We start from the raw sequence: 15,254 nt of genomic DNA on the forward strand, positions 1-15,254 counted from the left end.
ATGGGGAGGGGTTCAAGGCCAGGCTGGACGGGGCTTTGAGCAACCTGGTCTAGTGGGAGGTGTCCCTGCCCAGGGCAGGGGGGTTGGAACAGATGATCTTTAATGTCCCTTCCAAACTAAACCATTTTATGATTCTATGAACCACCTCAGTTTTGGCCGTACCATTTATTCAAGAATGAAGAGCAGACAGCAGGTTGTTTCTCAGTGTCATGAAGATCTGCTTCAGCACCAGGACTACACCACCTACTCATGGTAGCCAGCACATCCCTTTGCTTTCCTGGATTTTCCCCTGCCTGCCTGTGCTTAGAACAAAGCCGCAGTGAGGAGACACGAGCCCGCTGAGGCTGGTGCATTGCCCCAGAATTCTGTTTCAGGAATGGTCAGAATGTTGTGCATACAGATTTTTTTTCCTCAGCTCTAGTTTTCAAAGAAATCCATCATCTCTTCCTTTGCCTTTCTTTCTTCCTTATCATTCCATCATCTAACACTGTTGTGGGTTTTCTTTTCCCCCCGCCCTCTCATCACCTAGTCTGGAAGACCTGCTTCATTGGCTCTATTTCTCTTGCATTATTTTGGTATCTTTCTTGACCTTATTCTTACAGTCACAATCGTTCAGTCAGCCCTTGCCTGTCATTTGACCCCTGCTATACAGAGAGCATCCTACAGTCCCTCAGCTGTACATCAGTTTGTCTTACTCCTTCCTCACACCCTCCAAATCCCATCTAAAGCCCATCATTGCCTTTGGGTACATTTCCAGTCCCTGACTCTTCTCCAGGCATGGCACTGCATAGCACTCTATGAATAGTGCTGCAATATGCCAACGTTTCTATATCCTGTACCCTTCGATTCCTGTGTCCCATATGGCATTTTCTCTAGCATTGCTCAAGCCGCTCCTTCTCTCCTCGTAACCAGAAAAACAAAAGAAAAAACCCCACCGCACTGAAGCAAACAATAAACGTCCACGTAGACTCCCCTGTTTACCAACTTCCACAGCTTGATGAGTCCCCAGCTTTTAAAGCTTTCTGCTAATGAACGGTGACTGAGGGCAGGGAACAAAAAGCCAAACCATACTGGCAAGAAATGCCACACAAGGAAACCACAAATCATTACCCATCTTACCACACAAGCACGCAAAGGGACTGATGATGAACCGAGTTCTCTCCAGAAAGAGAGACAGTCTAGAGCAAGCTCCAGTCCTGCTCATTATCTTCCTCTGGTTAATAGGCTTCTTGGCCCTTGGGTATTTTAATTATTCAAGAAATTATGTTTTCTCTAATTTTTCATAGTAGACATCATTCCATATTTTCATTAAGCACTTGGGCAACAGAACAGAAAATAAGCTTACTGAATTTGCAGGTGAGCTTACTGAATTTGGAGTTGAGCCCACAGGGTTTGATAAAGACAGATGCAAAGCAGCAATAACTCACTGTGCAAATGCGGGAAACGGAACAATTGATATTGATAATACTACAGAAAAAGACCCCAGGGCCATACTGCTGTGGAAGAGGCAAGTGTAACACCAGGATGTTTAAGCACAAACACTGTTTGACACACACAAAAAATTATTTTCATGCATGGGAATAGGAAAACCTAGTGGGAGCATCATGTTTCAAATTTTAACCACATTTCCAAGAAAAATATGGATGATCAGAGAAGTCCAGAGCAAAACCGTAAGAACTAAATAAAACACAACCTAACAAAAACTAGGAGAAATTGGGGCTGCTCAGTGTAATAAATAAAAGAATAAAAGATGAAAGGACAGTAGTAACTCCCGATAACCGAGATGATCCTAACCCAAACTGCTTGGGTTTGCTGCAGAGAGGACAAGAGCTAGCGTGCTAAAGAAGGGAGATTTAGGTTAGACAGTAAGAAGAGGTTTCTAACCATGAAGACAGCAGAAAACTGGGACACGCTGCCTTGCTTGGCCAGAGAACATCACTTTTTCAGAGGTTTAAAAACACGTTAGACCAACACAAGCCAAGAATTTTGTCCGTACAGTTGAGCCTGCTTGGAGAAGGGGGACAAACCCGACGACCTCTCCGAGGTCCCTGCTCTATTTTTTTTGCTGTTCCGTGAATCCCTTATCATTTAGAAAATGCAATAACAAGTGTATATTCTTACACCACAGTGCTTTTTCTATCCTTTAACACTTCATAAACCTAAAAGCCCTTCCTCTAGATGATATCAACTGCATTTTTTTTCCTCTGATGTGGTTTTAGTTTTGAGAGCTAAGAGATATGTTCTAAAGCTAGCCCTGTCCAAGGAGATCTGAAATTGCTGCAATATCTAATCTTGAAAACAGCACTCAAGAGGTAATATTGTTGCTGTAACACGTATTTGAAAAGCGTGAGATGAAACATAAAGGGCAAAGAGAGAGCTGTACGAGAGCATTCTCTTCTACAAAGTCCAAAATACAAACTAAACCAGGAATTCTTAGTTACAAAGAGAACACAACTGTAACAGCTTTGTAATGTGTGCTTTAACACAACTAACTTCATTAATGACCTTGTACCAAACAATTTAATCCTAGTTGAACTGCCTTAGCAAATTCTCCAAAATGCTATCACTGGGCAAGACTGAGCTGATCTAAAGCTCATGCTGACAGACAAGGGTGTCCAAGAAAAATGAGAGCTGATCCCAGACCTCCTCACAATTCCCCTCCCTCCACTTAATTTTATCATTATTTTTAAACTAAGACAAAAGTTTGTCATACTGAATTCAGTGGGTGTAACAGTTTCCTACGCCCACTCCATATGTATTCTCTTGTCCCATCTTACGTTTAAGCTTAGGGGAGGAGGGGAGAGGGGAGGGAAGGTGGACGTGAAGCGGGATGGTCTTTGCCTGCATTTGCACAGTGCCCGGCATAATACAGTCTAGCCAAAATTCAATTCCTAATCCCACAAGTAACAAAACAAGTAAGAAACAGCATTAAATTTAAACTAAGAAGTTGTGATCTAACTCCTCTGTTGCCACATTCTCTGTGCGTTTGTTGCTCTACTTCCTTCCCGCTTATTCAGTACCAGTTGCTTCATTTCTGCTTCATTTCTTTGTTCTCTCTCCTCTCTCACGCACTCTCATTACAAACTCCCTTTCCTTCTCCCACATTTCCTAACTCTCTCCTCCTACACACTCGCCATAATACAATATACATGCGGTCTGGCTTTTTTCTTGAGGATGTTTTTCAATTAAATAGCGAAATACAACTAGCTTCATGCTTCTATGCTTTTATGCTACTTCTACCTGACAGTCACTTTAGTGAACGCGCTTTTGTTTTTAGAATTGCAGTACTTCTATTGAAGTGTAAAATCAGTTTCTCAAACTTACTTATATTTATTACTCTGAAATGAGACATGCATTCAGCACCTACATGCAAATGGAGTGCAATTTTTAAAAATTAAAATACATAGGATTTTCTTATCCCAGAGAGATGCAAGACCACCTTTTTGCCTATTAACAGGCTAGAACTGTACAAGTTGCCCAAACCCCATTTATCCTGCAGAAGGATCATTCACTGCAGACAACTACGGCACGTAAGAAAAGAATTATTTTGTATAAGGTATTAACTAAAAAGGGGAACAGAAACCATTCCTTGGAAGCTGCATATCCGCAACATGAACCACACAGAATAGAGAGCCATGGAATTACGGTCAATTTTAGTCAATGAGCTATTTTAGTCACTAATCTATTCTTCACTGCATTTTGAAATACAATGGTTTTTTATGACTTAGTATCAAATTCTCCAACTGACTGGCCCATATGGGCTCCTGCCTGTATTTGCAAATTCCCTCGGCAAGCCTGTACCGTTTGCCAAAATTCTTTATCAAAACTAGCTTTGCTTCAGACGTTGTCCAGAAATTATTAAGAACACACAGCTGTTCCCTGCTAAGAGAAGCTTCTGAATAGAGAATTATTTTTACACCCTCTGAAATACACGTGTCAAAAGCACAAAAAGTGGGAAATTCTGCTATAAAAAATAAACAATCCCACATGGACTGCAATTCATTTACTTGTGATAGGTTACCCATTTGCCTATATATATTTATCAAAGGGCAGGAAACTTATGGTATTAATAAACACCTTTTAAATTCGTAGACAGTACTTATTTCTGACTCTTTGATCAGCTACAGTAAATTAAAAGTGACCTTTGGAAATGCCTTCCAATATTACCTGCCATTCAAATGCATTATATTAATGGCTCTCCCCGCTTACTTTGGGTAAGTAATTAAATTTGGGAAGATTACTTTTCTACCACTTACCTCCTGATGAGAAAACAAATCACCAGGAAGTCGTTCCAGAAATGAGGAGAGTGAAAAAGATGACTTCTTTCCTTGCACATCAATAACTTTGAGGTGCTCCGGGGAAGGGCTCAAGAAGGCATAAAGTGCTTCACTCTGGCAGAGTCTTTCATCAGAGAGCAATTTCTGTGAAAGAAAAATAATGACAGAAACAACACATCAATTAAATGTTTCTTGTTAAGGAACGAGATGTGTCAGGCCATCCAGTAAGACTGATTGAGACATGGCTCAGAGGTACAGTGAGAGAAAAAAATTAAACCATGTCTCACAAAGATACTTCAAAGATACTTTAAGAAGCTATTTCTAAAATATTGGAAGTAATAAGATTAAAGTTTTCAATTTTATAACTTTCTTTTTAGAAGTTCTAATTTGTAAGAAATTTATTGTGAAGCATTGTAGTTAAAAGTGGCAATTACAGGATTCATTATTTACTATTTATTCATTAACCAAAGTTTAAATTAACTTACCACTAGAGGAATGGTTACTATCAGCCAAACTCATCTCAACTTCAGGCATTTTAGACATCTGTAGGGTCAAACCTTACATCTGACCCATTTGTTCTAGGCTCTCTCTTTAGTCAAGAGTGAGACAACATCCACTCCAGAAGCATGATTCAATTCGCCTGTTTGGACACCTGATGGTTTGGCCTGTGTTTTCTTACCTGCAGAAAGTTATTAAGCTGGTTCTTGGATTTCTCCATGAATTTCTGGTCTATGGATTTGAAGGGCAGCTTGCTGAGGGAAGGCAACTGTACTTTCTTTAATGAGGGAAAACACTGTGTAGCAGAAAGGAGAGCTCACTCAACATACATGTGCAGAAGAACACAGGTTGTTCAGAATGGAAATTAAAAGACTCCTTTGTACTCTCATCTCCCTTCCACACCCCTCTCACCACCTCAAAAAACACCTTCCCTTACCCACTGTGGGCTGACACATCTAAAGCCTTTCCCTTCCCACCACCATCATTATCGACCCCTTAGCAGACAGAAAGGTTAAAGCACTGTAAAAGGAAACCTTCTCTGTCCCCAAAAGCCGTGTTTTCTAATACCTCCCTGGAAGCCACCGACAAAATCTAGTTTTTAAAGCAAGCTCTTGCATGACGGTGCAGAGCACATACCATGTTGACATTGGGTTAGTCCAGTAAAACATTCATTATTAAGGAAAAAAAAAGTTCTGAACAAGTTTTATAAGCATCTGGCAGAGGCCAGAAGTATGCAGATAGAAAACTACCTCTAAAAGGCTGAAAGCTAAAAGGCTGGAATAAAAACTGGTAATATTAAATTTTTATCTGGTTTTCCCCTCTCCAAGCATCATTCTGACAAATTTTAGCAATTTGCATCTTCTCCCTCCCCTAACCGGGATTCATACCTCACTGAGTTTCCGGTGTAGGTTCTGAAACTCACTGAGCTTCCTGGGAACAGTCCAGTTCTTAGTTTCGGCTCCACCAACTTCTTGTAAACTCACCATGACAGAGTAACAGGGCACTTGTTCTCCATTCTCTTCTAAAACCTTGTAGGGAAGAAACCAACAGACAAGGTATGCTACTTTGAAAGCGAACGATGGAACATTTGGGCTGCTGGATGACTGACTTGCGAATGATGTTGTCATCACTGTCCCATGCTTCTCTTGCAGCTTGAAGGCTACACATGGAGCAATACCCTTAATGGGCTAAACTTTACCCAAAATCCTATGTCAGTCCTGGATCGGGCCTGCAGCTAGCCACTATAACACTTTACACATAGCTCTGCAATGCTGTCCATCGGCTATCAGATCTCTCTGACGTGTCTTCTTCAAACTCCTCCTCTAGTGGGAGGTGTCCCTGCCCATGGCAGGGGCTTGGAGCAAGGTGATCTTTAAGGTCCCTTCCAACCCAAACCATTCTATGATTCTATGAAACAGCTGCGTGTATTATTTCAGTTTTTACGGTACCTACCATGTAGCTTTCTGATTACTTGTCAAGACTTCATCCCTCCCGCCTGCCTTTTCCCGACTGTTCTCCCACTATTCCCACGCTTCATGGGTGCTGGCTCAGAGTGACTTCTCTGCTGACTTGAGCTATTCTGCACGCACAGGACACGCGGTATCCCTGCAGTGTTATTTCCAAGGGGCTCACAACTTTCCAAAAATACTAATGAATCCGGCTGTACAACAGCCAGAGGAAGGAGGAGCGATTAACCACATTGTGCAAATGGGAAAAGTGCAGCAAAGAAGTTAAACGATTTTTCTTGAGACAACAGCAGCAGTGTGACCATATTATTTCTTAATTTGATGAGCCACCCAGAATTTCACTTTTACGTCCTAATGGTAACGGATTTTTTTTTACCTATTTTAAAGAGACAGCCAAATAGATTATGAAAGGCAAATACGGGAAATGCCTGAAATACATAGCTCACCCCCACACCCCGAGTCAAACTCTCAAATGCTTGTCTGAATATACATGCAAATAACAGAACGGTAATTATCAAATGCCACTCTCACACAATCTTTTTGAGAAAAACAATAATTTTTAAGCTTTTGGGGGTGGGTTTTTAAAGAACGTTTAACTAATCCAATTAGGGTAAGACTAAACTTTAAAATTCATAAAATTGTGACACATTTTCTGAGAAGCCTGTAGAGGTCTGACAACACAATGCTAGTGACAGATAATTTAACAAACGGCTACATCATCATTGTAAAAGACACACAGCTAAAATGTATCTTCATATTTTATATCTGCTCAGAGCTGCCAGAGAGCCACGGAGAATATTCCCTGCGGTGCACTGCTCCTAAAGCTGCACATGGACCACTGGGAAACCCGATCTGAAGGCCTGTGTTTCACATCTTGTTGTAAAAAAAGCTGCAGCAGCACCCGGACAGAATACAAAGCACCAGTCGGAACGTCTGAAAACGTGCCTTGTTCCCAGCACAGCTATTTGGGGAACTGCCTTTCTCCTGCCAGACTACTGCAGAAAGAGATGCTTGAATGGCCTCCAAAATGAAGGTCAGAGGGACCTGGCACAGAGGGATCTCCTGGGACAGTCCCTGCCCTGTCTACCCCTGAGCCGGACGGGGTTTGTGTTTGCAGGTGACTCACAAACACCTCCTGGCAGCCGCTGTTCAAAACTGGGAGATCACTGCTGAAAATGCTGATTTGAGTCATGCGCATCACTTGCCATTGCACACTCATCCCCAGGGCAGGGATTTGCATGTGTGTAGGGTCGTCTGAACTTTAGTTGTCAGGAGAGAGTCACCCCTCCGGAAGGACAGCCTCAAAATGGAAGGACTTAATACTCCATGCTTTCAAGTTAGGATCCACGTGCAAAATCATTTAAATTCTAATTACTAGATGGAGACACATTACAACTTCCTTCAAATACCCTTATATAAATATCTGAAAGTCTTCAGGATCTTCTTAAGAAAGCAAAATTTTTGACGAACTTAAGTACTTGTGTATTTGTTTTTCCAAATTAATGAGTCAACTGGAAAATGCACAGAAAAATGGGATGTTAGTGGGGTCTTCTAAACCAAGAGTTCTAGTCCTTTGCTGTGGCAGGCACCATACAACTGCTATCATGAATGAATTCAAACTCGTGAACCAATTGGTTTTTTCCATCCCTGTTAGACTAAAAGTCTGCTCTAGACCCTCACCCCGGTGATTGGAAGTTTCCTTTCAATTTCCAAACTCGTTCCCCACTTATTCCAACAACTCTTCACCCCTCCCTTATGTTTTCCCATATTGAGGTGTTTTTATAGACAGCCTTATTCCTCAGAGTCTCCCTTTTGCTAAGCTAAGCAAACGAACGGGCTCTCACAATCAGTTCTCACGGGAGAAGCTCCTCATTCAATCCATTCTATTCCCCCCTTCTCAAACGGAATGGCCCGGCACCTCCAGAGCAACTGTAACACTTTGCCTTGAATGGAAGCTCCTCTCCTGATGTATCCGAGGGCCACATTTGCCTTTTTCACACCTGCAGCCTACTCAAGCCATCTTGCACATCTGATAAGGCACCAGCGTACCTACTGGTTCCAGCCAAAAGGAGTTCCAACAGGTCAGAGACGAAGCCCAGAGTTCCTGCCAAATGCCAAACCTCACATCCCATGCTGTGAGATTTCACTGCACGTCTACTACTCCCATCCTAAAAATCATCCAGTTCTTTCTGAGAACCATCCTAACCCTCTTCCAGCTCTGATTCTTCATGAGCATAAACTTAACATTTGTGCTCTGGTTTGGTTTTCCAAGTCCAAAGTTCCTGCGATAGTCTCAGCCCCGATCGTTTCATGGCACTGGCAAGGGCTCCCAGAATTAGCCCCTAAGGTGGCGTTTCCACAAGTCTCCTCCTCAGCCCTTTCTCAGCCCCTTTCCTCAAGCTTACGCACGAGTCTTTCTGGTTATTCACTGTGATTTACCTGGCAAGGACAGAATCAGCTGTCAAGTATTCAAAGGGGCTTCAGGCTATTGGGTTTTGATATTTTATTTTTTTTTTTGCATAGGCATCAACTCCATAGCCTCAAAACAACACGAAGAGTAGTTATTTCAGAATTTACTGTCCGCGAGCATGCTATAGATACCTAGTCCACAAAGGGTAAAGATTTCTACCTTCTCCCTATAAGGCACAAAGTCCCAAAATGGATAGAGAGAGATAGGAACCCAAAGTGGATAGAGAGAGAGGAACAAGGATGCTGACACACCTACATCCATTAATAAAATCTACAAGGTGCACGCCAGAGGTGAGCATCTCTTACCAGGGTGTGTGGTGCGGTAACAGTAAGAAACATTCAATGAAATATTGCAAAAAGAAATTAAGAACAAATATTATTAACTACTTTCCAGGAGAAGCTATAGCTATTAGCTGCACTAGGTAAAAATGTAAATTTAACATTAGCAAAACCCGTAATAATAGTTCAGTAAAGTACCAAGCTGCCAAGGAAAGCCATTGAATCACCCGTTAGAAGCACTAGGGTTGGTCCAAACATCCTTCAGGAATGATTAACAAAAATTAGCCCAGTCATTAAGCCAATGAAGAACTGTGTGACTCACCACAAACCTCCTTCAGTCAGAGCGGCTCTCTGAAACAGCCCACCCGAGCTGTGCAGCAGCGAAAGAGGGGCTAACCAGAATGCTGTTAAAAAAAAGTCCCTTAAAAGCCCCTTTTAAACATAGAAAGACTACGCAAGAAGGTACATTGGGCACACCGTTGTTTTCCTCAATTCACAGAAAGCTAATTTTCTTAACTGCCACTGAGCTAAAACTTCCTAAATTCCAAGACATTTAAATGAGTAAGACAAGCTATTTTTTCACCTTATTCAAACCTGCAAACTCCATTCCTTATGAAAGTAATAGATTCTTAAAAAGATGTTATGCTCTGAAACAAGTCTTTTTTCTTTGGACAGAGAAGACGGAACATCTGTTAAAATATAAAATCATACAAGGTCGAAACCATTCAAGCGAGTAGAGCAGGTTAGGTTACATAGATATAATTTTTATAGCTGCTGGTATGGGGGGAATATACCTGTCGTGGGGAAGTGACCGGCAGAATTAGATCAGTTGTTGTAAGGAGTCCCCTCCTTCTGCATGTTCCTACTGCCTTTTTTTTCAACCTCTGCCAACCAGCTAAAATACCCAGTCTCCAAAGACGGTTTTATCAGAAATATCAGTTACCAAAAGACACCTGTAGGTTATACCAGATACATTGATTTTATTATCTTTTTTTTTTTTTTAAGTGTTTCACACACACACAGAGCCAGTGCATTTATATGACTCAAAACTACAAAGACTGAAAGTTTCAAGCTAAGAGAGTACAAACAAGTTTGGACATGCAGTTTTTTTCCCCCAATTCTAGTTTTTTAGGCATTATCTGTTAACTGTTTTAGTAAATCAGTTTAAAAGGTCAATGACAGGCTATTACACTTTCAGCTCAAATTCTACAGCAAAATTTACTTTTATGAAGCTTTTCTGGAAAAAAACATAGGGCCACCTAGTTTTTCTCTCCCTAAAATCAGAGCGCTACATGCTCGGATTAGCAACAGCATATTCTGCAGATGGGAAGACAAAGTCACCTACTCATACCCCCTAAAATCATCAACTGCAGGCAGAACATTCCCGAGCAATTCATTAACATGGGTAACTACAACATTAATGTTTTCTCCAGCCTACCCTTTGAAGCACAGAGCTGCAAACAGCACAGTTAATGCAAGCCTACATTTAATTATCTAATCCAGTTCTACTTTGTAAGTTATAGTTGAGGCAGCAAGTAATGAGAAGCCTCTCCCAACCTCTTATTTAGCCGAACCGCCTTCTCATCCGGTCACAAGGGAGCTGCTGGGCAGTTCCGTCTGGTGCCCCTCACCAGAAAGCTGCTGTTCTGCAGTTTTGCTGCGCACAGTATTGCCGGTTTTAAAAAAAAAAAAAAAAAACACCAAACAAAACCAACCAGACTTCAAAAAGCTACAGAGAACTCTTAAAGACAACTTAAGAGCTTCACTGTTCCCAACTGTGTCACCTGCAAACAGCATTAAAACAACAAACCTAGATATTTACACATTGAGAAAGTGCTCTTCATTTTCAGAAAAGGGCACCGTAAGTTTTTAACTTGTTGGATTTATTTCTCCTTTTACAGAAAATGAGTTTAACTGTTGACAGATCTATCAGCAGTTTGAAAGAGCTCAAGACACAACCAAATAAACTCAACAGCACATAATTTTTTCTTGCAAGAAAAAAAAATTACCTCAAGGAAACTACTCATACAGGGAACATTTTCTTAGTAACACAGGAAGGCAAGCCAGTAGAGATCCAATTAATCTTTAATTCCCTGAAGTGATGCTGTCAAGAAGATTGCTTATGTACGGTGAGAGCCTACAGTTACTACATAACAAGCATTTAGTGGGTTCCTTTCGTGGCAATTGTTAATAGAAAGCCATGAGATCATAACGCTTTTTGTTTCCATTATTTTTTTTATATATTCATTCTACAATTGCCTGCCCAGGCCCAAACAGAAGTGCAGAACAAGACTCAAAAAAAAAAAAAAAAAAGAAAATGTAACTTCCCTTTCAACTTACTCACAGATTTAAAGCACTTTCTGGATATTCTAGTCCCTTGAAACTGTACTGCCGTTAAATACAATAATACGAACCACAAAAAGTGTAAGTACTGCATCTTAGAGACATAGCAGACACGCAACTGCACCCAAGCGTGATAGTGTGGTAATACAACAAGAGACGGTTCTCATGAGAACAATGCCCCTAAGGTAGCAAATTACCCAGTGCCAGAACAAGATCACATATACGCAGGTATTTTTATAACTCCATTACAACAGTGTCTGAGGACTAGAAATTTTCTATATGCACCATAGTTGTCACTGGGGAAACAGAGGAGATCAGAAGAGGTGAGGTTAGGGTCCCGTCCCCCCATACCCCACCCCCACCCCCCCCCATAAATATGAAGTATACACAGTGTACACAAAGGTATAAGGAAAGTATATACAGGTTTTTATTCTTCTCTTCATGCAAGTTTAAACTGACCCAGGAGATAAAAAGCTCTTGTTAGACCCCACCAGGAGTACTGCATGCAGCTCTGGTGTCCTCAGCACAAGAAAGACATGGACCTATTGGAATGGGTTCAGCGGAGGGCCACGAAGATGACCAGAGGGCTGGAGCCCCTCTGCTGTGAGGACAGGCTGAGAGAGTTGGGGGGGTTCAGCCTGGAGAACAGAAGGCTCCACGGAGACATTAGAGCCCCTTCCAGTCCCTGAAGCTGGAAAGCTAGGGAGGGACTCTGGATCAGGGAGGGGAGCCATAGGACGAGGGGGAATGGTTTTAAACTGGAAAAGGGGAGATTTAGATTGGATATTAAGAAGAAATTATGTGCTGTGAGGGTGGTGAGCCCCTGGCCCAGGTTGCCCAGAGAAGCTGTGGCTGCCCCATCCCTGGAGAGGTTCAAGGCCAGGCTGGACGGGGCTTGGAGCAACCTGGGCTGGTGGGAGGTGTCCCTGCCCAGGGCAGGGGGGTGGAACTAGGTGGTCTTTAAGGTCCCTTCCAATCCAAACCATTCTATGACATAAAAAACCCCCACCTCGCCTGAGACAATGAAGGCTTTCCACATGCCAAGATTCTCACACCACCAGTCTGTTCTTGCAATGTGCAGCTGAAGGTCATTATGCTCTCTCTCCATCAGAGTAATTTCATCCTTCAGCTTCGAAACAATCTGCGGAGGAAAGTTTATCGATTACAAACAGTAAGAAAAAGCTTGTGCAACATGCTTAGTTGTGGCTTTAGGGACACTATTCAGAAAGGAGAAAAGGCACAAATGCAGGGAGAGAAAACAATTCACATGGAAAAAAGTAATTGTGAGAGAATCCACGATGCCTCTTATAAACTTGTAGAATACGCAGTAATCTTAAAGGTCACCCCTGCTACTAAAATAAAAAACAAGTTATAAAGACATGTTACTATCACACTATCAGCATAAAAGGCACTTTAGATGGGACTATATATTGCGCCCATATAGTACAAATTATATGTTTTATACAAACTTGAAATAGTGTTACTGAACACATCCTCCTCACCATTTTCAGACATATATGATGCAACCAAGAACCTGGGAACAGACTTCACTGCTAGGAACTTAGTTATGTTAACAATCACTCGGGAAGTTACCACTTAATTCATTTTAGTTTTGGAAAGGGAAGGATTTATTATTGTAGAAAGCACACATTTAAAAAAGATGTTCCCATCAAGACATAAGCTCACTGTCATAAAGGACAAATATCTCATCACATCAGCAAAAAAAATAAGTAATCACACATACTACCAGGAGACTGTATGACAAGGTGGAAGCATACATAAAACGTTGACATTAGAAGCACAGCAAAAGCAGCTGACACTTTTTTAAAAAAAATATGATATATCACATAGTCAAATTTATGACTCTTAGTTGTAGAACTTGCACCACAAGTGGTACATTCTACAGGGCTACAGCCATGCAGTCTTTTTCAGAGTTTTTGTCTCATGTAAGATGTAAAACATTATTTACACAACAGCAATATAACAGCTTTTTAGCATGTACCTTCAGAATAATTTTGTATTTTATTTACTATCGACATACAGATTGCTCTGCAGTCACCTTACACAAACTCCTATAAGTGGCATCCAGGAACAACTGATAAATAAGGAAGAACTGCTAAGGTTTCATCATAACTAAATAGCTGCTATGCTTATAAAACAAATACCGAGACTTTATACTGATCTATTTTATTATTCTGTTTCAAAGATGTATATATTTTCAAAGATAAAGAATATTTTAGGAGAAAAAAAAAAACAGAGGGAAAACCCCACTACTTTAGAAGGGGTACAACCCCCAGCTCCCCAACAGCTTAGGTACATAGAGAGAATAGAGCTACCATTTCTCCAGAAGACAGAGGAACATACAAGTGATGCATCCATGTGAATACAACAATATACAAAGGTTTAGTTATGTAATACTTTTCATATCAAATTAAAAAAGCTAAAATTATCATGCTACAGAAACAAGTGGTATGGCTTCACTCACACATACACAAACATACCCGCTCTTGTTTAGTACTTGTTTTGTACTTCAAATTCTTTTTGCCCGTGGCAGAAATTTTAACTGAAAACCTAGTTTTAAGAGCACCTCTTACAGTTTCTCAAAGGCAGTTTTATGTTCGCTCCTGGTACAGATCCACTGGAAATACGAAAGATCTGAACCAGTTAACATAAAATCCCTCCAACTTCCACATAATTCCTGGTAGAGAAGGAAGCATTCTTCTGTTCAGTAAAGCCCCATGTAATTTCAATAATTGTGTCACAGTTTTGATTGAAAAAAACCAACCACACTTAGCAAGCACTAGAAAGTGCTCTGGGTGGGGAACGTTAAGGTTTTGTTTTGCTACTGAGGATGACAAGGTTGAACTCTAGAAAGAACGTGGTCCCTGCACATCGACTGTGGCTGCACAGGATGCATGAGACCGGACTCACCGCCACTGAGCCTGGGGCACGAGACACCCACCGAAGGTGGCACCACAGTCACAGACCTCCAAAGATCAAGCTGTCTTCTATGGCAGTGGGCCTTCTACGTCAGCGCCATTACCCGAGACTCCCTGTCATCTTTTCATGTCATCTTTGCTACTCTTTATATTACACAGAAAGGACAGAAGTAAGACTGCTCCCTACAGAGCTTTTTTCTTTTAAAATTAGCAGCATTCCAGGTGCAACTCCAACGAGCAGCTTTCTCCCTTGACTGACTGGCATCCGAGCTGCACGGTGCTAGGAGCCACCTAACCATGTACATACGTGTTTTGTATGGGTCTCACAGCAGGGGCATTCAAAAAGAGAAAACAAACAGCCCAGGAACAGCTTGAGGTTAAAAAAATTCATACAAAATGTGCGTGACGTTCTCCTTCCTATGGCACAAAACCGTGGAATTTTTAGACACATTTTTTACTTCATATGACCAAGAACCAAATTTTTACCTGCCACGTCCAGAGGAGAAAAAATAAAGTCCCTGTGACAAAGTGCTCTCACACTGTCAATCCTAACTATCCATTTAAAAGCTTCACAGGTAAACTGCAGTAATACTGGCATTAAAAAGAAAAAAAAAAAAAAAAAAAAAAATAAATAAAGTGACACATTTGCCCTCTTACCACTCTGAACAGTAGTGGCTGGATGACAAATAAGAGGTATCTTCTGCCAGCTGAGGCCACACAGACACATAGAGCACAGCAGCTGTGAGCGGGACACCCCAGAACAGCTGGGGACACATTTCCCGCTGTCGGCAGCAACCCCTGGCAGAAGGGGGAGGTGAAGGGACAGAGGGAGCGAAGCCAGCCAGGGTGACCCCAAACGCTACTGTTCGCGTCGTTCTCTTAGAGGCAGCCATCCCCAGGGCTGGGGCAGCAGAGAGTGAGCGGGGTGTCACCTTCTATGCAGGCCAGCACCTTAGCACTCACCCTCAGTGAAGGGACGAAGA

General features: G+C 41.6%; 1 protein-coding gene across 1 annotated transcript in view; it reads right to left on the bottom strand.

Annotated features, from left to right (window-relative positions):
- SNX25 (sorting nexin 25) overlaps nucleotides 1–15,254 on the bottom strand; it is a 90,895-nt gene that overhangs the window by 7,835 nt on the left and 67,806 nt on the right. The window contains exons 11-14 of the mRNA XM_074588303.1: nucleotides 12,342–12,473; nucleotides 5,663–5,803; nucleotides 4,957–5,070; nucleotides 4,257–4,421 (exon numbers count right to left, since the gene is read on the bottom strand). Coding sequence (XP_074444404.1) covers nucleotides 4,257–4,421; nucleotides 4,957–5,070; nucleotides 5,663–5,803; nucleotides 12,342–12,473 — 552 coding nt within the window. The remainder of the gene's footprint in view (nucleotides 1–4,256; nucleotides 4,422–4,956; nucleotides 5,071–5,662; nucleotides 5,804–12,341; nucleotides 12,474–15,254) is intronic.

This window comes from Larus michahellis, chromosome 5, assembly GCF_964199755.1.
Source record: "Larus michahellis chromosome 5, bLarMic1.1, whole genome shotgun sequence".
Taxonomy (NCBI): domain Eukaryota; kingdom Metazoa; phylum Chordata; class Aves; order Charadriiformes; family Laridae; genus Larus; species Larus michahellis.